This window comes from Antechinus flavipes, chromosome 1, assembly GCF_016432865.1.
Source record: "Antechinus flavipes isolate AdamAnt ecotype Samford, QLD, Australia chromosome 1, AdamAnt_v2, whole genome shotgun sequence".
Classification (NCBI taxonomy): Eukaryota; Metazoa; Chordata; class Mammalia; order Dasyuromorphia; family Dasyuridae; genus Antechinus; species Antechinus flavipes.
In genome coordinates, this window is record NC_067398.1 from 609,421,364 (window position 1) to 609,448,580 (window position 27,217).

Here is a 27,217-nt window from a genome sequence, read left to right on the forward strand (position 1 = left end):
AGTTCAAAGAAGTTGAGAAAGAGAAAAGCAATTGGAACATTCTTCCAAAAGACAAAGGGTCATGAAGGCCCTCATTGTGAAGCAACTGAATGATAAGAAATTACATCTATGTTTGGACTTTGCTGACAGAATCTTTGCAGGAGGAGGAAGGAGTGATAAATGCTTACTTTCAATAAGTTGTAATTGCCTCTGTTAACAAAGCACACATAGTTTTCCCCATATCCAGAGCCACTGATTACAAAGGCATTTGCTGATGGTAAAATGCCAGGAAATGTCTTTGTTGTAATGACTTATGAAATAATATGAACTGACTTCATCTGGCATATTCACTACTTGGGGGAATCCTCTGACAAAAAAGCAGCATCACTTTGTGATACGGGCTTTCCGGCAAATCTTATCACTTCTCCAAATATGTGCAGTCATTGATAGTGCTATAGAGAAGCATTGTAGGTTCCACTTCCTTCTCTACTGAAATGCCCATGGATCATAAAGATCTTTTCAAATGGGATAAAAAGATAAAAAGTGCAATATAAAAATCTAAAATATGATTACTAATAATGAGGTTATTAATCACATCATCAAGAAGGTAGCTGACTTGTTTTTTCATTAGAGGGAATGAAAAATATCAGTCCAGAACATCTTAATTTACAAAGGAGAAGAGGGAAGTCCTTTTGAGGTTAGCAAAGAGCTTAATGATCTCTTCATTTTCAAGCTTTAAGAAAAGTATGCTATTAAAAGAAAATGGAGAAAGTGTGAGGGATTGCCAACAGACTACGTGGTTTCTTGTGATGAGGAAAAAAAGAAACTGCCTTTCCCCATCTTTGGATGGAATCTTCTGGCAAATTTATGGCAATACTTGGACAAGAGCCACAGAAGATGGATAGATGTAAATAAGTTGGAACTTATATTAATGGGATGAAAATCTGTATTTGGGAGATCATAGATACATGAGTATCTTGAGAATATTAATGATACATGATTGATTAGAATAATTAGGAATAGAGTGCTTAAAATCCATTATTGATATAATTATTAATAACACAGCCCTTCAAATACATTTGTGATAGCATTAATTTGTGAATTTCCATTCAATGATACAGAATGTAACCCAACCATGGTGCTTGCTCAACCATATTCTCCTCAAAAGTTTAACATGGAAGTTCACTGACAATGCTAGGACCTTCTTTGATTGCTTCCAACATTGTAAGGATGCTCCTGGAGCAGGCTGGTTTACTGAATGTCACTGCTTTTTTTATTTTTTTAAATCATGGCAATTGAAGAAAAGCTCTATTGTCTTTTATTTGTTTTAAAGTTTAGGTTTTTACACATATCATTATGCGGTTTGTCTAGGGAAACAGTTTCCACCTCTACATAAAGGTAAGTACATGTAGAGAAGTACATGTAGATATCCAATATATCTACAAGTATTGCTCATTGGTAATAGGGTAATAATGCTCCTATGCATTTGTCTCAGTAAGCACATTAGAAGAATTTTTTCCCCCTCTAAGTTGGACTAACTTGGAAAAATCTAAAAATAGCTTTGTTCTATTGTCATGCTATTATCTAAGACATGTTTTCTGTCTCTTATAAATCAAGATTAAAGTAGAAGTATAATAATGATGTTTCCTGCACTGAGCAGCTTTCCTCAAGAGATATCTGCAGCTATCTGCCAAAGCAGCTCCCTCACCCTGCAAAGCTGCCAGGAGAATTGTTCATACCAGCAAGGATGCTGAATACATACCTTTCCACTATGAAAGATAAACAAGAAAAGAAAAGAAAAGAAAAGTTGATGCCAGAAGATATCATAAAGGCTGGAACCAAAGGGAAGAATATGAAGACAAAGGCAAGAACTGATTGTGGTACTTACCAGTGTCAGGGCATTAGAGCAGTTACATGAATAAGAGGCTGGGGAACCCGAGAGAAGGTAGAAATTTATGGGAAAGTTCCAGGCATTGATGAGTAGTTTTCTTCCTTCCTCTTTTTTTCCAGCATCATATGGGAAGAACACTGGAGCATGACACAGGAATCCTGAGATCTAGTCCCCCAAATTCTACCAACCATGGTCTGATTCTAAATCCAATGCTCTATCCACTTTACCATATCATGCCCTGTGGGAGTCACAAAAACTAGTGTGAACCTAAACTAAGAACTAGAAGAAATGTATTCAGGGTGAGGGGTGGGATAGTTTTGTTCTTTGTTCTAATGAGTGCTTATCTGTAATATGGTGTCCAATTCTGGCCATTAAACTTTCGAGAGAGAGTTGATAAGATGGTATATATGTGGATGAAGAAAAGGTTTTGACCCTCTAAATCATTCCCTACTTATCTTGTATATAATCTACTTTGTATTTGCTTGTTGTTTCTCCCATTAAATTGTAAGCTCCTTAAGGCAGGGACTATCTTTTGCCTCCTTTTGTATCCCTGGCACTTAGAACAGTGCCTGGAACATAGTAGGCATTTAATAAATGTTTACCATATGTTGATTACTGCACCATAAGCAAATTATTGTTATTCAATTATCAGAAGACTTAGATGGGAATCTGATGATATCAGTTTTCAAAAATGTTTTGAGGGACAAAGGGAAGAAAGGAGAAAAGGCGGGAGGGAGAGGGAGGAAGGGAAGGAGAGAGAGAGAGAGAGAGAGAGAGAGAGAGAGAGAGAGAGAGAGAGAGAGAGAGAGAATGAGAATGAATGAGAATATCCCAGAGAGGGTTGGGGGTGGGAAGGAAAAGGAAAGAAAGTTTATTCTGCTTAGCTATAAACATATTTCAACTCCATACCAAAAAAAAAAAACCATCTAGCAATGAGATAAATTCAAGGTAGAATAAACTACATTGAGAGGAATGAACTCGGTCACTAGAGGATAGGAAAGAGACTAATCTCTTTGAATTAAGCAAAAGCTAGATTATCACTTCTCGGGCATGTTGGAAAATGGGTTCATGATTTGTGTTGGACCTATCATAGATGAGCTTTGAATTCTCTTTAATCTCTGAAATACAAAGCTGTTAAGGACCATGCCTAAGTGTGAAGGGGCAGATTAAGTCTCCCAAAGCCCCCACAGCTGTGAATCATAATACACTTAAAGTAATTGCAAATCAGCCTTTACTGATGCAGATGTTGTTTGTGGATTGGGAATGAAATAAATTGGAGGCAACAGAGAAGAGGAGAGAGAGGTCAGAAAATGCAACTGCCTCTCAGTCTCCTTATATCATTATCATCCTCTCACATGAAAGGATCTATTCTGCTGATCAGAATTAGATCCCCAGCAGCCACTAGCAGGTTGTGCCCATAACACAAGACAAAGGAGGTAGTCTTTCATCCTGTTTCTACAAGTAACAAACCACTACTTCCAATGCCAGTCAGGTGCTTGCAAGGTTCTTGGTCTGGTCTCTGTAATCCTCTCAGAACTATAATTACACTAAGAATCTTGATCTAAAGCCTGAGAAATACTTAAATGAAGAAATTTGTATATTGTTTTTAAAAAGACAATATCAGAGAGATAATACAGATGAGTGGGTTTAATTAGATATACTATATTTAGGATTATACTTCTAGATGATTTTAATTCTTATTGTTGCTTCTTAGAGCAACATAACTGATTTTCAAATGCTGCTATTGTGTGTCATTTCAATTGTGTCTCATTCTTTGTGACTCCATTTGGGGTTTTCTTGACAAAGATACTGAAATGGCTTGCCATTTCCTTTTCCAGCACATTTTACAAATGAGAAAATTGAGGTAATTGGGGCTAAATGACTTGCCCGGGGTCACATTTAGTGTCTGAAGCTGAATTTGAACTCATGAAATTGTTTTTTTCTTGATTGCATGTATAATGCTCTATACACCGTGCCCTCCACCTGCCTTCTACAAACATTACCTGTCCATAAAACAAATTCCCATCACCCAAGGAGTCACCTAGGAAAACTACACAATTATTTAATTGATTCTGTCACTGCTCAAGATTTTTCAAGAACTCATGTTTTATAATTCTAAAAAGTAGCATATTCTTTGGAATACCCTTAGTATCTAATGCACAGTTCTGTCCATGTCATCCCCCACCCTGCTCAAGAAACTTCCACAATTACATATAACCTCTAGAAAAACAAAACAAAACAAATTTCTCAGTTTGGTATTTGAAGCCTGTCACAATCTGGTACTTAGTTCAAATTACTCTTCTTCAGATCTTCTATGATCCATTCAAATTGGTCTTATCACTGTCACTTGAACTTGGTTGCCATTTTGCCATCTGCAATCATGTCTGGAATGTAGTCCCTCTTCACCTCTGCCTCCTAAAATCCTTGGATCCCTTCAAAGCTCAGGTCAAATGTTCCCTCCTATGGCTAAGCCTTTCCCAATTTTCCTGAATTGTGGGTGTTCTCTTCCTTTTAAAATTATTTTGAATTTATTTATCTGTTTGTATGCTGTATTCCCAAGTAAATGTGAGCTCCTGAGGGTCATGGATACTTTTGTTATTGTTGTTTATACCTTTGTATCCCTAGTGTCTTGAATATACTAGGCACACCATTAAAAGTCTGTTGAATAGCAGAATTGAAACAATAAGAGAAAAATTATTATCCTCTGAGAGTGGATTCAATTTTTAGAAGCAGCTAAAAGTCAGTTAGAAAAATCTCTAGTTTAAAATGTGATGCTCGAGCTGTGGAATACTAAGGGGACTAGCTATATAAAGGACATTAGATGTAAAATCCTAAGACATAGGTTCAAACTCTGGTTCCCCCATTTATTATATAGGAATATATATTAGGAAAAATATTATACTGTCTCCTTCCTAGAGTTGTTGTGAGAAAAGTGCTCTACCAGTATTATTTTGGGTTGCTAGTTTCTCTCAAGATTGGAAGGTACATGGAATCCATATTATTTATGGTTTTGCTTGCTAGGCTAAGTAGTTGATACATGATCCTATGGAGGGCCACTGAGGATTTCTGAGAAGGAGCATAACATGGCCAGAGCTGAGAATTAGGAAGATTAGCTTAGTAGTTGAATGAAGGATGGAATAATGTAATAAGGAGAAGCTAGAGGCAGGAAGAATAATTAGAAGGGTGTGGAGATAGTCCAGATGAGAGGTGATGAGACATTTAACTATGGCATGGTGATGCAAGTAAACAGGAGAGATGTGGAGGCAAGTGACTGAACATTAAATAATCAATATTTATTAAGTGTTCATGTGCCAGCCACTGAGCATACAAAGATAAAATTCAGATCATTCTTGATCTCATGCAGCTTACATTTTATTGGGAGATATAATGTACAGAAGAGAGAAGTTTATGGAACATATGTAAGAATAATTTGGGTGAGGGAGACTGTTGATAACAAGAGTGAATTAGGAGAAAGAATCAAAGATGACCAAGAATTCCAGTCTGGTTGATCAGAGAGTTTGGTGTTATTAATAGAAATAGGAAAATTATATTGAAAAACAATAATTTGAGGGGGAGAGGGAAATGATGAGTTTATTTTGGGACATAATGAGTTTGAGTTGCCAGGGGTACATTTAAGTGGAGATGTTCAGGAGATAGTTGTTAATGTAGAACTATGATTCAGGGTCAATGGAAGAGTTACTGTTGTTTTAGTGATAGAGAAACCCATAAAACTTTTTCAGGGTAGAAAGAAGGCTTCATTTGACAAGGAGAGATCAGTGGAACAAAGTCCTAAAGAAGATAGGAAGGAATGTGATCTCTGATCACAGGTGGAAAGGTTAGATTGGGAGAGGCCTACCTCATCCCCTGTAAGAAAAAGTGGAGGTGATGAGTTTATGCAAACTCATGGATAATCAGGAAAGGAAAGATAATGATGGAAAGATTAGGGATGGAAAAGAGGCCCTAGAATGTTAAAATGAAGACTCATTACTTCATTCTAAGAACAATGGGGTCACCACTAAATATCTTTGAATAAGAGAATGTCAGCATTGTAACTGTTGGAGGAAGATGAAAGATACCTTATGTTAACAATGAGTAATTCAGACTTTCCAAGAGAATTGAATTTGGGATTTCTAGGGAATTTAGACTTTATTTGACAGCTAAGTGACATCCAGAAACCTTTGTATTTATTTAGTGTTATATATCTGTTGATTAAGGTGCATGGTGATGAAAAATCAAATATTCATTACAGATGTTCACACATCAACACCTTTAATTTTCGCATCATGTAAATATTAATTCAGTCAAGGGAATTAAATTCCAAAGTGCTCAACTCTAAATCAACTCCCTAAATATTTTAAGTCTATTTGTTGCTTTTAAGTCTATTAGTCTGACACATTTAGGTTTTTTTTTTTAATAATTTACTTAAAGACGGCTAGAATTTTTTTATAAGCTTCTCAATATTAAATATGCTAATATGTTGATATGTAAAAGATTGAGAGAGAGGCAGCATGGAGTATAGGATAGAGAAGACTGGTTTTAAGATTAAAACTTGCTTCTGACATGTATAGGTTGTTTGACCTTGGGCAAGTAACAAGCTCTCAGTGCTCAAGGTAACTCAATTCAATTATACAACAGTTGCTGATGCATTGGTGGGAGATTTTTTAGTCAATAGTATATCAATTAAATTAATCTCAGTTTCTTCTCCTCCTAGAAAGAAGGAAAGGCAAGGTTTTTGGTGGTGATGGCAATGCTCACATATAATATACTTAAAATTCAAAGTAACAACTGTATTCTACAGGGATGCTTATTATGTGTGTGATGCTGGACAAGTCTGTTCGCTTCTGAATCCCAGTTTCCTTATCTGTAAAATGGGGATAATAAAAATACTTAAGTCATTCTTGTTAGGCTTAAATGAAAAAAATGTACATAAATCATTTTTCAAACCTTGAAGTGCTACATGAGTATAAGCTATTATTCATATACTCAATTATCCAATAAATATTCATTAAGCTATTACTATGTGTCATGGTACTATGCTAAGTACTAGGGATATAAAGACAATTAACATCATGTCCATGCATTTTAACGGGGGGAATGAACAAAAATTGTATATAGAATATGGGTGTCACTGATTGTTATTATTACATTATTATTATTATGGCAAAGCATTTATTTAGCTCCTATTGTGTGCCATACAGTGTGCTTTTAGGTATTACTATGATTATTGCTGTCATTGTTATTATTATTTTTTAAAGGATGTAGCTTTTCTAAATCAAAGATATTCACAAACAAAATAAAGAGATTGTACTTTGATATCACCATTTCAAAATGAAAATTATATGGAATTTAACAAGTTCTAGCAATATCTTTGGACAAATGTATCGGCAAGAGAGACCATTAATAATTATATAAAGGAAACATCATAGACATACAGAAAGTAACTTTGGACAAAAATGAGTTCCTGAGGTATGTTCAATAAACACTGCTAATCTCATTTTCTTCTCCAATATGCATGCTCAACCCTGCCCCAAATTGTTGACATAGTGCTTCATCTACAGCTGGGGCTTAATAAAATAGAATTGTACAGAATAGAGTTGAATTGTTTTATCTTATAAAAGAAAAACAAAAATTCTTTGGATATTTCATTCAATATTCCTCCACAAGTCTTTATAAAGTGCCTATTATGTGCAAATGCAAGAAGAGACTGGGCAAACTTCCTAATGGTTATCGGTAAATCACATAGTGTATGTATGTAACACCACCTATAACTCCATCGGCAATAAGTCACTGGGAACAAAATGCCTACACAGTACAGATCAAATGAGTGAAACAATTCTCAGATTACCTGATGTATAAACACATCCCTATAGAACAGTTATCATCCAGGCAGTCGGCTTTCTTCTAGGAAGATGGATTATTATTGAGTTAATCTCAGTGTACCACGAGACTTGGCTGACCTAGTTTTCTCTAATACCATTACGCATATAGCTTAGCCAGTCACAATATTTTGCAGATTGAAAAACGTACCCAGTGCTCTCCAAACACATTTTATTATTATCTCTTCATTTGAAATGACACAAAATGGCCATTAAAATAAAACAAAAAGTCAAAGCAATCTGCGGTTGATGCACTTGGGTGGAGGCTACCAGTCTGCATCCTACATGGAGGGAAATATATATTTCTTTTTTCAAATGCTGAATTGTAATATAGGGTATTGTCTACATTTAAGCTTAGTTTGAACCAACCCTACAGTTATAGGGGCCTTAAATGTACTAGTACTTTTAAAGCAATTAAGGATTTCTCTTGAGTATGACATGAAATTGACATATAGTTTTTCTTGATATCTCTTTTTTTTTTTAAACTGTCCATTTTAGAAACTTAGCAGGGTTTTTCTTACTGTTTTCATAGCAACAAAAACTTCTCCCTACTTGTCTTCTTTTCCAACAGTAAGTAAAACACTCCATGTCTACTTTGTTTATATACCAGCTTGCTGTGGCAGAGAGAGGGTCAGGAAGATATGTTCAAGTTTCACCTCTGACCCACACTACCTGTCTGACTATAAGGAAGTCACTTACTGTCTTTATGCCCCAGGCATAGTTTCCAAGACAATAACGGATCTTACATCAAAAGTTCTCCACACCAAAGAAATAAACCAAAAATGGAACAGAAATGAAGTAACATGACTCCAAGTAGCTTTTCAGATTAGCTGTCAGACTAAGATGGCTCCATTTATTTGTCTCAATTTCTGTTTAATGATGAGCGATTGCTTTCTCTAAATTTTATTTATAGATTTTTAAAAACACCATGATAATTTCCTTATATTCTCCATCCCCAGAAAATTTTTTTGCTTATTATAACAATGATAGACACAGTAACCATGTATGCATATGACTCTGTAAAACCATATTCTTTTAACTTCCTACTTTTCTATGGAGAAACTTTCACCTGGTTTCATAAACAAAATAAAACCAAAAAACCTTTCAGAAGATCTCTGAGATAATACTAAAAGTTTTTGTGAAGAATATTTTGGTAGAGTGCAAAAGAAGCTCATTTTTCAGAAATTCTGTGAGATAATAATAGTCTTTGTGAAGGATTTTTTAGTAGAGAACTAAAGAATCTCTCATTTTTGGATCTTTGATCATATACTCTTATTTACTACCCTCCCTCTATTTAAGCCACCTAGTGGGAAAAAGTGGAGTACCTTGTGTGAGTAACTGAAGGTTCCTGACTTCTTCTCGAACCTTCAGCTGAAGCACCTGCTGCAAGATGTGCTGTCGGAGGTTCTCCTGGGCAATCCCCATTCGTTCCAGCTTTTTGTCAGTGAGTCTCAGCAGTGCCCGTCCTAGAGAGTTGGAAAAAAGAAAATAATCAATACTTACTGAAAAATCTTCACAAACATCTGTTTATTATTTTTGATTAACCAAGTCAGTGCCTGGAGAGCTGGATTTTGAGGCTTGCTAGAAAAGAAATTCTTATATCATAAAGAAAATATAAAATAAAGCTACACTGTTACTCTTGGAAATAGAAGAATAGGAAGCCTGGGAGGTGGAAAGCTATGTATTTTAAAAATAATTTTCATTGATAGCTTTTTATTTATTCATCACCAAAATGTTTCTAAGTATCCCTCTCCTTTCTTCCCAGAGGGCTAACTCATATAACAAAGAGAAACATAATTAAACAAAAACATATATAGATATATATGAAAATATATACAATTTTTCACATTAATGTACCTCCTACCTCTGCAAAGGGGTGGGATGTTAGAGTCCTTTCATAACTATTTTTTTGCTGAATGCTTATTCTTTGTAATTGTGCAATATTAATTTTTGATTGTGGTTGGTTCTTTCCACTTACATAGTTGTATTTATTGAGTATGTTTGGGTTTTTTTTTTTTTTTTTGGCTCAGTTTACTTTACTCTGCACCAGTTCATTGTATGTTTTCCAATGCTTCTCTGTATTTATGCTATTTTCTATTTCCTATACCATAGTGATATTCTATTATATGCATTATATGCATATACCACATTTAACTATGGATATCTTCCTTTGCCTTAAATTCTTTGCCATGACAAAATATATTGCTATGGATATTTTGGTTGTACATGTAGACAGTATAATCAGTGACTTCCTTTGGGGATGTAACAGAATCTCTGGGTGGACATTTTACTTTACTTGCACCATTCCAAATTGCTTTGCAAAATGGTCACACTAATTCATAACCTCACCAAATATCCACTAGTATGCCTATGTTCCTACAAGTCCTCCATACCAGCTATTCCTGCTGTAAAGCTACAGAAAAACATTTTTTAAGACTCCACATCTTATTGATGCCTTTTGCCAGTCAAACTTCCAGCTTGTGACATAGAAAAAGAAACCAAAAATAAGATACAACAGTTTGTACAATATTCTACCATATTAGTACTCCACTTCTTTTTCCTGAGAGAAGAAATATATTTTGTTATCTGTTCATCAGGAGATTCACTAGCTTTTCATTTAGTCAGAGTATCACTTTTTAAAATCTTTTTGTTTATACTACTGAAATAACTTTATACATTGTTCTTTTGGTTCTGCTTATTTGATTCTTTACCAAGATTAATTCTCAGGTTGTTTATAATTCTTCATTACATACTAATATTTCATCAAATTCATGTACAATAATTTATTTAGCCATTCCCCAATTGATGGGCAGCTACTTTGTTTCCAATTTTTTTTTCTTCAACCAAAAACAATGCTGCTGACTTCTGAGTTACATGAACAACAAAACGATTCTCCCTGATTCTCACCAATCTTAGACTTCTCCAAAATAGAAATCATCCATCAAAGATAAAGCAATTTCATCTGTTCCAATGGTCTAGGACCCCCTAAATCCAAAAAATGGTAAAAAAAAAAAAAGTTCCTTCAAATCTAGGAGTTGATGCTAATTAACTAAAACCCATTCAGCAACCCTCTTCTATCCCATCAACAGCAAGATTGCACCAACAGATCCAAGGACATGACACAGATTTACATTAAAACCCACTTTTATATACCCTGTTCCCTCTCCCTCTTTCCAGTGCCATTGAGACTCTGGCGCCATGCTAAAGAAATTTTGCTTTGGCCATGATAGCCAGGTTGGCCACAGTATTTCTGGGGCAAAACTTGACTTATTTAGGAAACAAAAGAGAAAACAATAGATTGAGAATGTAAATACACAGAACTAAAGGACAACCTACAATAAGAAAAGCAAAACAAAACAAAACAAAACAAACAAACAAAAAACCAAGAACATAACAGGCAAAAAAACCTTAAAACCATAATGAAGGAAATAATAGAAGAATACCGCCTAGAACTGCTAAACATAGAAAATGAAATTCTATGAAACTGAAAGAATTCACAGATCATCTTCAGAATAAAACAAGGCTTCAAACTCTAAAACATATAGTGGTTAAATGTGGCAATTCAATTTGGAGACAGCAAGTTCTGAAAATCATCAGGAGAAAGACTTTTGAATACAAAGAAAAGACAACTTGGAAAATTCAAGGCTATTCTATATCCACCAAAAAAGGGAAAAGGGATGAAATAATGAGTGTTAGTAATATAGTTTTATAGTTTAGACATTCAACTCCCAGAAGTGGTTACTCTGATTTTGGGTCAGATCCATGACCTCTGTTATAGAAAGAGGCTACTTAATTCACTGAGATAGAATATGGTACTAACTTGAAATCAAGGTCATGGGTTTGATCCCTGTATAGGCCAATTAACATTACTACACCGCAGGCCCTTAAACTGGACCCTCAACTCAGTCATCTCAGATATACTTTTCCTTCATGCAAGAGTAATCAGGTGACTGATCACTGCAATAATATAAATCAACACAGGTTGGCCAGCAGATCAAAAGACAGAGCAGATCAGGAAAATCTTTGTATATGGAAATACATCTTTATGAATTCAAATCTAGTCTCAAACATTAGCTGTGTTATCTTGTGCAACTTACTTAACTTTGCTTGCCTCAGTTTCCTCATGTATAAAATGATCTGGAGAAGGAAATAGCATACCACTCCAGCATCTCTGCCATGAAAACCCAAAACGGGATCATGAAGTGTTAGATACGACTGAAAAATAATTGAACAATAAAAATGGTTGTTTATTTGTGTACATTTAACAGATCCACATGGAACTATTTCTGGCATCAATATACTTGCCACATATGTTATATAGTGATGTTCAAAATCCTTTGTTCAGTTTTGATGAATGTAAAAATTCTTATTCTTTTCATTTTATAATTAGAAAAACTGAGGTGCAATGTAATTAAGTATTTTAAATAGATCTTGATTCCCCTAATTGTATTTTTAGCCAAATTCTAATATAATAAGTTAATTATTATTTGAATTTACATAGATGATGGTTCAATGTGTTTGAACCAAAAGTTCTTTAACAGTGCCTTACAAAGTAAATAATTGCAAAGAATATTATGAGGGGATTCATAACATTTTCTGTTGCTGCTGTTTCAGGGGAATTCATGGAACAAAAATTATTGGGAGCCTATGGGTTAGAGCAAGGAAAAGTTATGGGATTATAACATTGGAGACCCAGAGGAAAATTAATTCCCATCTATCTTGACTTGTATTTGTATGGATGACTTGTATATTTTTTTCAAAAGAGGCAGTTCTTACATCTGGTTAATAGGAAACATGAATGGTGGTTGGGTCTTCACCTCATAGACCATTTATCCCACTCTACTGTTGCTTAGTATTAGAAAGACATATCACCAAAACGAATCAAAGTTGGGCAGGGGAAAGAAAGGCAATTTTTGAAGGAGATTTCTGGGAAATAATATCAAATCAACAAGTCATTATTAGGTCCTGTTATGTATGTGGTTTTGCACTAAATGCAGTAAAAGACAAAAAAAGTTTACATGTAGTTCCTGTCCTCAAGGAGTTCACAGATAATATTAATATATTTGGAAAAATGAGTTTTGGATTGAGTGCTAACTTGCATTTTATAAATTTTATTTCATTTTCATATTCAAATTAAATTCAGGAAATTGGCAGATCAACAAGGTGATCTTTGGCTGGTCCTGGAAGGACAGAGAAAAATTAATTAGAATGAGAAGGAAAAATTTTACAAATGAGGGAAAAGCTCAAAGGAAAGGTTAATAAAACATTTATTTCATTAATCTATAACAAAGTCAGGTATAATTGTGCAAGACACCAGTTTGTTACTCATTGAAAAAACCTTGGGAATTTGATTTTGAGAACCACTGGTATCAAGCAAAAAGCTAAACTGGATGGCATCCTGAAAGGTCCTCTGGTTCTAGGCTTTCAGTCAGTAGGTCACTAAAACATTATTATACATATATTATGTATTCAGCCCTTTCATTAATCTTAATAGATTGTAGAATCCCTAAAGGGAGAGAAAGTAATACTTATTTTTGCAACTTTCTTAGATTTATTTGTTTACATATAGTTGATACTATTTATTTATATAACATATATCTAATATCAATCCCAACAGGTAATATATTAAGTAAGGAACAGGCTGTAAAGTCAAAAAAGACCTAGGCAATCTTTTAAACAGCTTAAAATTTAGTCCCATCTCTTACACATGCATACTGGCTATAAGATTCTGGGTTAGGTCTTAAATCTTCCAGGACTCTTAGGCAACTTTTGGGGACTAGTTTTCAGAGTTAGGAACACCTGCATTTATCAAGAGAGTTTCTTCACTTGGGAATTCTCTAACCCAATGAAAAATAATTATAGCAACTGATATTTACATTGCACTTTAAAATTTGTCAAGGGTTTTACAAACATTATGTCATTTGGATATCAAAACAACTCTGTGTGGAGACACTAAAATAAGCATAAATGTAGTGAGACTGCCCCATATGTAGCATGGGAAATGGTGCTCTCTTGATGTGTGACTTGGAGGGAGGCAGAATAGACAAACATTTTTAGCATCTCCTTCCCTCACCTTCTCCAAAGAAGACAAAGCATCTTCCTTTATACTCTTCTCAAAGAATTGGAGTACAGACAAAAACGATATCTATCTTATTCCCTTGAATATGGAAAATAGTTTTTAGGGAATAGGATTTTTAGATTCAAACAAAACTCCTGTTCACCATTTCTTAATGGAGAAAGGAGGATCTTTAAAAAAAAAAAAACCTTTTAAAACTTTATTTTAAAAAATTATTTTAATATTCATTTGAAAAATATATTGTTACAAATTCTCTCCCACTTACTCATTGAGAAAACAGTGTGTATCAGTTATATATGTGAAGTCATGCAAAACATTTGCATATTAGCTATGCTGCAAAAAAAGCATGAACAATAACTAAAATGTACAAGAGAATATAGATAGTGCTGATATAAGGTTTTCTGAGCAAATGGCTCACATGGATCCCCATTTCTTTTTGATTTTGACAACACTTCTGTACATTACATTCCCTAACTAGTGCTTAAATACATGCTATTGGATGGCATCTCAATTTTTTAATCTGGTTGTGACCAGGTACCTACTTGCTTAGCCCCATTAATAACACAGACAGGGTTAAAATAGTTGCTGATCTGGATGGCTAAACAGAGGTGTAGAAAGTGAGGTCAGTTCAAAAATGATAAAAATGGACAGGAATCTGCTTGTTAGAAGAACACATTTTTTGCTTTAAAAATAATTCCAGTAGACTAAGGCTTGGTTGTTGATTCTAAGCTTGAGCATTAAAGTAGCTTTACGGAGTTTTCTCATAAGCTAATATATTAAAAATAAAACAATTTTATTTTACACATGAATGCAGGACAACCTTCTCTTTTTTAATAATAGCTTTTTATTTTTCAAAATATATGCAAAGAGTTTTTAACATTCACCCTTGCAAAACCCTGTGTTCCAAATTTTTCTCCTTCTTTTCCCATCTCTCTCCTCCCCTAGACAGTAAGTAATCTAATACAGGTTAATTTTTCTAAATATATTTCCACATTCATCACGTTGCATAAGAAAAATCAGATCAAAAAGGAAAAAAAAATAAGAGAAAACAAACAAGTAAAACAACAAGAACACAAAGGTGAAAATACAATGTTGTGATTTACATTCAATCCCAATACATGTCTATTGGAAATGGCTTGAATCACCTTATTGTTGAAAAGATCCAAGTCCATCACAGTGGATCATCACATAATCTTGTTGTTGTGTACAATGCTCTTTTGGTTTACTCTCTTCACTTAGCATGAGTTCACATAAGTCTCTCCAGGCCTTTCCGAAATCATGCTCCTGATTATTTCTTACAGAACAATAATATTACATTACATCCATATACTATAGCTTAATCAGCCATTCCCCAACTGATGGGCATCCACTCAGTTTCCAGTTCCTTGCCACTACAAAGAGGGCTGCCATAAACCTTTTTGCACTTGTGAGTTCTTTTCCCTTTTTTATGATCTCTTTAGGATATAGACCTAGTACAGATACTGCTGGATCAAAGGGTATGCACTGTATGATAGGGTAAGAACAACCTTGTCTTACACATGAATGAAGAATGCAGAATGTTGTTACAATATTTTCTTTGCTATTGGTTGGAAATTACCAGAGAAGAATAGTAGCAAAAGTAGGGAAATCCTATCTGGCAGGACAAATATTTCTTGGATGGAGATATACACAATATACACAATGGCCAAAGGATAGGAAAGGGGGAAGGGAAAGACATAGACAGGGGAGGAGAGGTAGGTAGAAGCAGGGATCAGGCAAGGAAAAAGGAAAGAGGAAATCAAGAAGGGAAGATAGGGGAGGAAAAAGGGGGAACTGAGAAAGAAGGGGAGAGGTTATTCTAGAAGTTTGGAGAAAAGAATACTTGGGGGAAATACCATAGCTCTCTTTAGATTTTAGAAATACTGTCACATGGAAGAAGAGATTAAGCTTATTTTGCTTGGCTATCAAGAGAATAACAAGAAGCAACACACGGAAGGTCCAGAAATACAGAAAAAATAATAGCACCTACTTCCCAAGACTTATGTGGAGATAAAAATGAGATACTATTTGCAAAGTATTTTGCAAACCTTAAACTGCTATGTAAATGCTAAGGATACTTATTATTAACAAAGAATAAGAGGGAGAGAAAAAAAGAAAAGATGTCCAGTAAAACTCACTAACCCATCAAGTAAGTCTGACATTGTGATAATAATAATAGTTAGTATTTATATAAAGTATTAAGATTTGTGAAGGCTTTATAAATATATTCTCATTTTATCCTTACAAACTAACATGTAAGATAGGTTACACTGGATACACTGGCTAGAATACACTGGATATCCTCTTGATTTTACATATGAGGAACCTGAGACAGGCTAGCTTTCCCCTCCCTCCAAAATCTGTCATACTATCTTCTGCTTCTTTGCTTTGTTCCCATGTCAATAATATATTTCTCTCTCTTCTTCAGTTTCTCAGATTTGTTCTCTTCCTTCTCATGTCAATAATATATTTCCCATGTCAATAATATATTTCTCCCTCCTCTTCAGTTTCTCAGATTTGTTCTCTTCCTTCTCAGCTCTACATCTCCTCCATCATGAAACCACCCTTCATTTCTCCTTTCTTCTATGCTCAACACCCTCCCCAAATTACCTTGTATTTACTTATTTCTACCATCCTTTCCAATGGAATAGAGACAAAGGAAGCATGGAAGCTGGGAGACTGATAATCATGTAAACTTTACTTCATAGTATACTTTTAGTAGATCATTAGCTCCTTGAAGACAGGGTCAATTTTGTTGCTTTTGTATTCCCAAAATCTAGCATAGTATTTTAAATCATGGAATCTATCTAGCAAATGTTTCATACGTCTTTGTGAAATGAATTAAATAAAAGTAACAGACAAATCAAAACATTTTAAAAAGAAGAAATTATTCTCTCATGACCCTTCTGTTAATTGTATTCTGCAGATGAGCTAAAAGATCCATCTTGTTTAGGAAGTGCTAGCATGAAGTCTGGGGGCCTAAAGACACTAGCTAGTCACCAAACACCAGACCTAGAAAGGGCTGCAAGGTCAGCTAGTCCATCATTGCCGTTTCTGGCAAGAAAGCCTGAAGAACTTTCCAAAAACAATACAACTCTATTTTCTCTTACTTGACAGCATTTCAATGCAGCCAACACTTGGGTACTCATTTGATTTCATTCAGAAATGATTGTCTTTTCACTGGAGCATTTTTTTCAACATAGAGAAAAAAATGATTTAATGTAAATTATCTTATGGTTCTAGTCAGTTATTTACTTCCCTGATAGAAATAGATGCATTGATTCTTTATCAAGCTAGTTGAAAAAACTGTTAGATAAGTTTAGATTATTGGCTGAAAATATTCAGGAGTTGATGATGTTAATAGAAGGAAATAGCAGTAGTATGAATTCCCATATGAAATATAAATTCAGAAAATGGACTGAAAATGTGGTTATGAACAATTCTTAGGCCTCTCTGGAAGGACTATATAGCCTTTAATCAGTAAACTAAAGTTAAATATAGTCTAAAAATCCTTGCTGCATGTACATTTACCAAGTTATGTCCTGCCTAAGAAACAGCAAAAAATTATTTTTAAAAGGCTTCTTTATGATTGTCGTTTTTTCTTTAAGCCACTAGAAATATCCAATAATTTCTTTTCTTGAACCACTGAACAGATTGTTTTTAAATAAAATCTGATACTAACATAATATAGCCTATATCTCAAAGATTTATGGTACTATAAATAACCTTCAAGGTCTTTTCTGCTTTGGATGGGTAGACTAAGCACTGAAATACCTTTGATTTTATTTGTCAGCAATTGCTATGCATTGTTGTTTTTTTTTATTTCCTGTTAATGTAACGGCACTAGGAGGACAGCCCAGCCGGCATTAGTTTTCTTATTTTATTAATTATAGAGAGGCACATTATGTGGCTATTGGCAAACCTCCTCTTTCCAGTTATCCTACTCATGAGCATAACAGCCAAACACAGATTAAGAGTTTATATGTTGACAAGATTAAAGGTTGGAATGAGCTGATTTCTGCACAAGATTTCAATTGAATCAATGACTCCTAAAATAGCTAATAAATCAGAAAAATTCCAAAGTGAGATTAGTATTTTTTTTTTAACAAAATGTTTTCCATGTGCTACTCCAGGGAGTTTTGTGTTTCCTAAACACTTTATGACTTGTGACTGTATTCATAGATTTATTTACTTTAAAAATCAATTACCTCTGTACTAAAACTCTTCTTTCTTTTCCAATATGTAATCTTACCCATGAATATTTACTAGGTCACCCCTGTCCTAATCTAAAGATGTTCTATCCCTGTTCACATTTTTTCTAGAGTACTCTTTCTGGGTTCATTCTCTGTCCTAATCACACTTTACATTGTATTATAATTATTTGCATATGATAATAACCTTCTTTGAAGGGAGGACTTGTGAATATTCGCAAAAACAAATAAACAAACTAAAAACTCCAAATACCTCTATATCCTTGGATCCACTAGTTTCTTAATCCTTTATAAAATCATTTAAACTTAGTTATTATTTTTGCCATTAATTCTTCAATTAAAATAAAAAACATCAATAGTTTTTCAAGTGAATTAAAGGATACAAGGTTTATAGCCGAATCAGAAGTTTCTAGGGAAAACCAAGTACCCCAAAAGTCAAATTAAATTTTATTATGGCAATTGGACATTAAGAACTAAACTAATGTTCTGTGCTAAGGGTTTTCAGGTCAATATAAGAAATACTCTTGGCCATATAGAGAGATGTTGTCACAACTGGATGGAGATGAATAGACAATTTTCAGATGAAGAAATTAAATCGTGATTTAGAGTACCTTTTCATATGTCTAGAAGATGTTCTAAATCACGATTGAACAGAGAAATGCAAATTAAGCCATTTAGGGGAGGAAGTGAGGGGAAGGAAGGGAAAATTTGAAATATAGTTTTGCAAGGGTCAATGTTGAAAAATTACCCATACTTATGTTTTATAAATAAAAAGCTTTAATAATTAAAAAAAACTGGATGGGGAATTTCCTGAAAGCAAAGATTATTTTTTTTTCCTTTCTTTGTATCCCAGCATTTGACATATAGTAGGTATTTAATAAATGTTTATTTGCTGACTGGCAATGAGCAGATAGTTAAAACAAATTAATTGGAGATTCTTTTTTAGTACTATCTGTATGCAGAGCACTTGCTTCTGGTCATGGGATAAAACATAAGGAAAGAATATGTGGTGCTTACTCCTTATGAGATTATAGTTAATCCTTCCAAAATGCCAGAGTTAGGGGTGTGGTATCTCTATGATCTGGAAATCTAAATAAAATTTTTTGCCTCTTCCTTCATATTAGAGAAGTTTGAATTATTATGGTATTGAAAAATAAAACATGTTGATATTATACAATACTACATATATATATATATATATATATATATATATGCATTTCTGAGTCTCCAAACTTTTTCTTTGTCGTCTGCTGCCATGTATAGTCTGTAGCTTCTGCATATCCTTATTTAATTTCTTATGCTAACCGGGGATATATCGAAATTGTGATGGGGAAAGTTGTGATGTGGAAGGGATAGTTGTATAATTCAATTGAAGAAGATGACCACATAGATATGAAAACAAAACACTTATAAAGCAAGTTGGGCATAACTTAATGCAATGCAATCTGAGTACACTATTCAGTGATTCCTAGTTTTAACTTTTTGAGCTGATAAAGTGACTCCATGATTCCCTAACATTTTTTTTAAAGTAGATGCTGGAGAGAATGTATTAGGAAAACGAGCTGGGATGATCAATTGGAAGAAAAGTTAGATAAATAACACAAGGTCTATACTATCACCTAAAAATATGAAAAAAAAAAGAAATGGAAAATCTGTATGCATTGATGGTAATCTTCTGTGGAAGATTTATGGAATATCGTGAACAAGGATCATAAAGTATGAGGTGTGGGTAGATTCATGAATGGAGAGAATAACCACATCAACAAAATCACAAATTCATCCAAGTATTATCACTGTAATGTTATTCCAATTATCTAAAAGGTTATACTACATTAGTATGCAAAAATTTAAAACAAAATGAATTCTAATTAACTTTAATTAAACATAAATAAATAAACACCATATTGTATTTCTGGTGACTAGGAAGAAGTGGGTGTTAGTAAATCAAACAAATACAAGGTGTTACAATTCCAAAACTGTTTGGGATCTTCATATTAGTATTATAGCTTAATTGGAACAGAAACAAAAATTTGGGGGGGAAGTGAAAACTATAAAAAAAAAGGGCAAACATGGCTACATGTGTATATGTACTATATATGTGTATATATATGCATGAATATAAGATACACATGCATATGGAGGTATTCATATATGCATGTGGGTATATAAATAGGTCCACACAAAACAAACACATTTGTACTTGTGTATGTATGCATATATACATACATGTACATTTAAACATGCATACATGAACTATATGAACTTGAAGTTCATGAGCATGAACTACAAGAGCTATGCTGTAGCAGGTGGAGAAATAGCCTCAGTAATTAAAAGACTTGCTCAGAATCACATAGGAAGTATGAAGCAAGAGGAAGGACTTGAAAAAGGTATTCTGTGTACTACACCATAGCTATCTCTCATATAATAATATAATATTTCATTGAAATGGTAGTATAAATATGTATTAACCCAAACTGTTCAGAAATAAAAGAAATGATAAATTAATATAAAGAAATTTAACAATTCAGATTAATACCTTTTCTTCACTGCTATTAACTGCTATGTAATTAAATCTCGAGTATAAAGTATTTATATATATTATATATATACACACATACATACATATTATATACATATATATGAAATAATGTTCTAAATTATTAGTAATTAGAGAAATACAAATATAAACAACTCTGAGATACTACCTCACACCCTTCAGGTTGGCTAAGATAACAAAAAATTAAAGTGACAAATGCTGGAAGGGCTGTGGGAAAACAGGAAATAGTAAACCATTATTGGTGGAGTTGTGAACTAGTCCAACCATTCTGGAAAGCAATTTGGAAATGGTCAAAAAGCTATTAAACTCTGTATACCATATGATTGAACAATTTCTCTATTAGGTCAGACCCTAAGGAAGTCAAAGAGGGATAGGACCTAAAATTACAAGCATATTTATAGCAGTTCTTTTGGTAGTGGCAAAGAACTTCAGTGGAAAACTGAAGGAATGCCCATTTATTGGGAAAAGGATGGACAAGTTATGATATATGAATTTGATGGAATAATATTGTATTAGAAGAACTGAGGAAGAATATGATTTCAGAAGTTTGGGAAAACTTTCATGATAATGAAAAATGAAATAAACAGAATTAGAAGAATGATACACACAACAACATTGTAAAGACAAATAACTTTGAAAGACTTTGAGAACACAATGACTAACCACAATTACAGAGAACTAATGAAACATATTATCCATCCCCAGGTAAATCATAGTGTGGATTGAAACATATTTCCTTTTCTTCTCCTCCCTCCCTCCCTCCCTTGCTATCCTTTCTCCTTCCCTCCTTCTCTTCCTCCCTCCTTTCTTTCCTTCCTCTCTTCCTTCTTCCTTTCCTTTCCTTTCCTTTCCTTTCCTTTCCTTTCCTTTCCTTTCCTTTCCTTTCCTTTCCTTTCCTTTCCTTTCCTTTCCTTTTCTTTTCCTTTCCTTTCCTTTCCTTTCCTTTCCTTTTTCTTTCCTTTTTCTTTCCTCCCTTCCTTTCTTCTTTCCTTCTTCCCTTCCTTCCTTCTCCTCTTTCTTCTCTTGTTCCTCTTTTGAAACATGACTAATGTAGGAATTTATTGTGTCCAACTATACCATATTGGTAACAGGTTTTGTTTCTCTTGACTTCTCAAGAAGAAGGAGGGGGGAGAGAGAATTTTCAATAGAAAAAAAAATTCTGATGTACTCTCAGACCAACATCAAAAACTTTCTTTCTTCTTATATGCAAAGATCTTGTAGAGCCACTGTCATAAGAAATGGATCATCTGTGATTTTCCCTTTAAAATATTTACTACATAAGACTACCATCTAATTGCAACTTTGTCAGAGCAAAATTGACCTCCACAAGTTTGGAAATAGGTTCTAAAGCTCAGTGGAGGATCTTTGTTTAATGTCTATATTATATAGGTAGGATGTATTGTGCAACTTAGTTTGGTTGAAGAGAGAAAGCAATCAGAGAGAAAATTCAAGAGATGTAATCACTGATGGAGGTTCGGTAATGCTTAGATGAGAAATATAGTATAGTAGGGAGGGAAAGAATGCTGGAGTTATTATCAAAAGACCTGGATTTGAATTTCAACTGTGATACTTGCTATTGGTATAATGTTGAGTGAGTCTTAAACTTTTTTAGTTTTCTCATTTATGAAAAATAATGAGGAATTAGATTGGCAGATCACTCTATTTCATCTCTAATCCCATCTTTCAGATTTAATATAACTAGAAATAAATCCAAATTGTTTTATGTAGAAACATTAGAAGGAGAAGCTATAGTCAGGATGATCAGATAAGATGCTTGTCATCATAATCCCAAGATAAATAAGGCAAGAACAACAAAAAATAGTAACACCAAATTTTCTATGTGTAGCTTTAAGGTTTATAATTTTTTTTTCTATAGCAACCCTTGTAAATTAGGACAATAAGAGTTTATAATAGAACTAAGCTTCTGGCTGTCAATTAATCAACGAATATTTATTGAGTGTCTATCGTGTGCCAAGTTCTGTGCTAAGTTATAAAGACAAAATTGAAACAGTCTGTCCTCAAGAAGCTTACATTTGATTGAGGGAAACTACATGTACACATATAAATAAGTATGAAATATAGAGCAAATAAATACAAGTCAAGCACAAAGTGATTTTTTTTTTTTGAGAAAGACATTAACATGGTTGGGGAGGCTGGGGAAAATCTTATGTAGGAAGCATGGCTTTGAAGGAAGGTAGAGATTCTACAAGATGATGATACACTTTGTCGATTAAGGTGACTAGAAAAATGCAAAGATATGGAGGTGAGAATGTCATAAATAGTGGCAAGTAGGACAGTTTGGCTGGATTATAGGATCTATGAAGAGATATAGGTATAATAAATATGGAAAGGTAGGCTGAAGGCAGACTGTAAAGAATTTTAAATACCAACTGTGAAAACTAAAAAGAAGGAATGATTTGATGTCAGAAAAGAAACCAAATCAAATCAATAGCATTAAGGACTTAGTTATGCATTATGGAGGTAAATAGCTAAGTGCATAAAATTCCTTTAAGATTGTGATCATGTAAATTGGGATGGTGGGGTTCTAATAAATGGCAAAAATGGGTATCTTCTGGAATGAGATGGGTGGAGGATGGAGGGAGTGAGGGGAAACCTAAGCTCATTTTCCAACAAGTTAAATATAAGAAATCAGCAAGACGTGCTGGAGATGAGCTATTCTGAAAAGTTTGCTTTCAACTCATGCTAAATAAGTTGGACTAATCAACAATATTGTATGTTCTGAGGGCTCATCATAGTGAGGAGGTAAACCATAATGCAAGTAAGAATTTTTATGTAATAGAGAAGAAAATTCACAAACACACACAATTACTACACTTTGAAGTGGCAATTCACTTAAAGGATCTCATAACTAAGGAAATGAAAATGATTGGTGAAATGGCTCTACCAGTCTTCACTCTTTTGTGTCAAGTGGCTAAAAAAACTGGAGGTTTCTAAAATCATAGAAATTTACCTTGCTTTACTCCATTTGGACTTTGAAAAGAAGGATAATTCTTTCTCTACACAAAGAAACCTTTCTAATATATGGTAAATACTTTCTCCCCAAGTAGAACTTTAAAAAGGAAAGTAAAAATAAGATTTTTAGCTCACTAAAACAGAGAAGATTGAACATCCAAAGTAGATACTCATATTTAATGTTACTAAAAATAGAGAAATAAACACTAATAAGAAAAAAGCAAGCATCTTCTGGAGCCAAAACTATATAGTTATTCCTTCTACATGATAGGGATTAGGATGGTGCCCCTTATAATCTGGAAAATCTGAGAAAAATTTGATGGCCCTCCTTTTATTTCAGAGAAGTCTGAATTATTGTGGCATTAAAAAGTAAAATATGTTGATATTATAGAATACTATACATAGATGTTATACATTTGTGAGTTTCCTGCAAAATTGAAGGTTAGTGCCTTCACCTGTCATTTGTAGTTTCTGCAAAACTCCCCCCAAATTCCCATTTAATTTCTTATGCCAACTCATGAAATATCAAAAACATGAGAGAGAAAATCATAATGTAAAAAAGATAGTTATATATTCCCTTACTGGCAACAATTTTCAGCTTGGTAACTTCTCTATAGAAAGGTGATCAATTAGTAAAATCAATCAACAGACTTCTATTACATAGTTATTGTGTGCACAGTTCTGTGCTAGATGAGAAAGATTTAATGTTAAAGAATAAAAACTGAAACTTTAGACAAAACATTGTTCCTGTCCTCAAGGAGTTTACAATGCATCAACTTATAAATTATATTATATGATAAAAGAAAAGAAAATTAGAAATACAAAGTGGCAAATTCTGGATGGAGATTCAAGTATGCTGATGGAATGCAAATGGATTTTGCATAACAACAGAATCTCAGAGTTGGAAGAGATCTCAGAAATGATCAAATTCAATCCCTACCTAAAAGAGAATATGTTATCTTTTCTATAACATCTATAGTACTAAGTCATTTAGTGTTTCCTTGATGATTTCCAGTGGAAGATGGTAATCCAGTTCTTTTCTGGGTATCCCAGTTCACTTTTGCATAATTCTATTTGTTAAATAGTTTTTTCCTCCAGCACCAAATTTAAATTTTCCTTTTTTTCATAATTTTAATCCAATGCTTCTTTTTTATTGTGATAATTTATTATTGAATATAATAAACATTTTAATTATAGTATCTATGATAAAAAATAACTAGAACAAACTACATGGAATATTTTACAAGATTCATTAAAGGAATCCTTCCTATTTGGCACTACTTTAGGTTGAAAATCATCTTGTGTTTTCTTGCTTCAACTTAATTCAATAAACATTTATTATGATCTTATAATAAATTTAGGCACTTTGCTAGACCTAAGGTAGACACAAATGGATCCAGTAGTCATTGCTCTCAACAAATTCACTAAAAGGGATTTGCAATATATACACCAGTGATACAAAAATAAAACACTAATATAGTGCTTTAAGCTTTGCAAAGTACTTTATATGTGCTATTTCAAGTGAACCTCACAACATCCCTATGAAAAAGGTATTATTATTATTATTATTATTATTATTATCCTTATTTTACCAATGAGGAAACAGGTGATGCAGATAATATGTGTCTGAATTTAGATCTTCTAGATAACTCAGTGTTCCATCTGTCTTTTACATTTCTATACGTGCTTACATGTTACTGAGTAGGAGGCAATGTCTTAACTCACTCTCTCTCTCTCTCTCTCTCTTTATATATATATATATATATATGTATATATATAGTAAAGGTCACTAGGATCTCTTCCATTCTTATCAAGGGGAGTAGTAACCTTATCTCCTTTCATACAACATCTAGGGCTATCACCAATCCTCCTGATATATACTTTGCTACTAGACCCAGATGACTGTAGGAGAAAATGAAGCTGGTGATTTTGCATAGCCCTTCCTCACTTAAATCCTAGAACAAAGGACAGACACCATTTCTATAATGAATAGGCACTATACTTATGATTTCCCTGGTAGAGAGAACTCCTAGATAAGAAAAGAATATTACCAATGAAGATCAGAATCTATCTGTTAACTGATAGGGAGTTGCCTAAGAGATCTGAGATCTGTGTGTGTCAGAGGGATAATATGTATTCAGACTTTCAGGTTCTGAAGTTATCTTTTTTTTTTTAAATCTGTTATGACCTTCTGTTTTTTTAAGAACACCAGAGAGTTACAATCAGAATTCTGTGAAGGATTATCTCCAGCTTTGGGAAGAAGATGGTTCTAATGCTGGAGTTGCTTATCTGGTGGAGAGGATTGTGAGATTAAAATCTAGATCCAGATACTATAAAAACATATGTAGATAAATATTGAACTGGGAAACCTGATTGATTTGTTCTCAAATTATGAATAGTATAATTTAGCAGAATACCAGATACAAGGGAAAAACCTTCAAAGAAAATGAAATTATATCAGGAAAACAACCTAATAATAAACTTCTTAAGTATCTTCCTCAATAATGTCAGGAGATGGTATCTTCTCCCATCTTGAGATAATTCAAATAATGACTGCATGATGACTTCTCAGAGGAGATTCCAGTTTTCCAATTCAATTACAGTTTGTACTTGGTAGATTCCTTCTAATTTGGAGATTTTGTGAAATGTTTTGAAAATCATACATAAGGTACAGTAGTGTATTGAGAGAGCTCAATAAACAGTGATGCAAATGATAGAGCATGAAACTTGGAATTATAAGATATGATTTCAAGTCCCAGATCCAATATTATTAAATAAGTGGCATTGGGCAAGTCTCTCAATTTTTCTGACCCTCAGCTTTTTACCTGTAATACTTGTACCTTTGTGAGGTTCCTGTGAGAATATAGCAAATCAAAGTATATATGAATGTAAATGATTATAAATGACTGCTTCTTTCTCTAATGCTTATTCTCTTGTTCTATTCAAGAACAACTCCATAAAGCTGGAAAAAGAATGAATTCCTCACAATGTTTATTTGTAAACAAAGATCTATAGGAAAGGATAGAGACTATAACTTTAACATGTAATAATCAGGACACTTCACAAAAATGGCAAAAATAACCTTATTTTCTGTCTGAAAGCACACTCTGCCCCTTTGGCTCTTTTCCTTAATTGTTTGGTTCTGAAATCACACTCTGAGCTATCCATCTCTTTACTCCTCTCTGGGTAACTTCCCTGATTCTGGATTTTCTTTACCATGTTCCTCAAAATGGGGATTTTCTCCCCATCCCCATATCTCATTTTGTTAAATAAATTCAAATGTACACTCCTTGAGGTCAGGTAATATCTTTCTCTCTATTTGCATTTGTACTCTCAGTACTAAGTACAGTGCCTGGAAGATAATGTATATTTTATAAATGTTTGCTGAATTAATCATCATCATTATCATAAGTAACTTCAATAATAGAGAGACAAAGGCATAGAGGATAAAGACTTGGCCTCTAGTTAGGAAGACGCAGTCTGACTCCTGGTGGGATACTGAGTAACTACTTAACTTCCTAGTTTTTCAGGAAAATAAAATCATAGGTTGCAGAGCAGGAGCTCTTTGGAAAGGGGGATTTGTCCACTGACTCTCCCTCTACTGATGAAATCATTCTTCTGGCAAAAAAAAAAAAA

At 33.7% G+C, this 27,217-nt stretch overlaps 1 protein-coding gene and 1 pseudogene across 2 annotated transcripts in view; both read right to left on the reverse strand.

Annotated features, from left to right (window-relative positions):
- SAMD12 (sterile alpha motif domain containing 12) overlaps positions 1-27,217 on the reverse strand; it is a 494,473-nt gene that overhangs the window by 183,493 nt on the left and 283,763 nt on the right. The window contains exon 4 of one of the 2 annotated variants that reach the window (XM_051971015.1): positions 9,072-9,212. In XM_051971015.1, coding sequence (XP_051826975.1) covers positions 9,072-9,212 — 141 coding nt within the window. Of the gene's footprint in view, positions 1-9,036; positions 9,213-27,217 lie in introns of those variants that run through there. The other variant, XM_051971014.1, reaches the window with a different exon arrangement.
- LOC127546132 (uncharacterized) lies at positions 25,330-25,430 on the reverse strand (annotated as a pseudogene).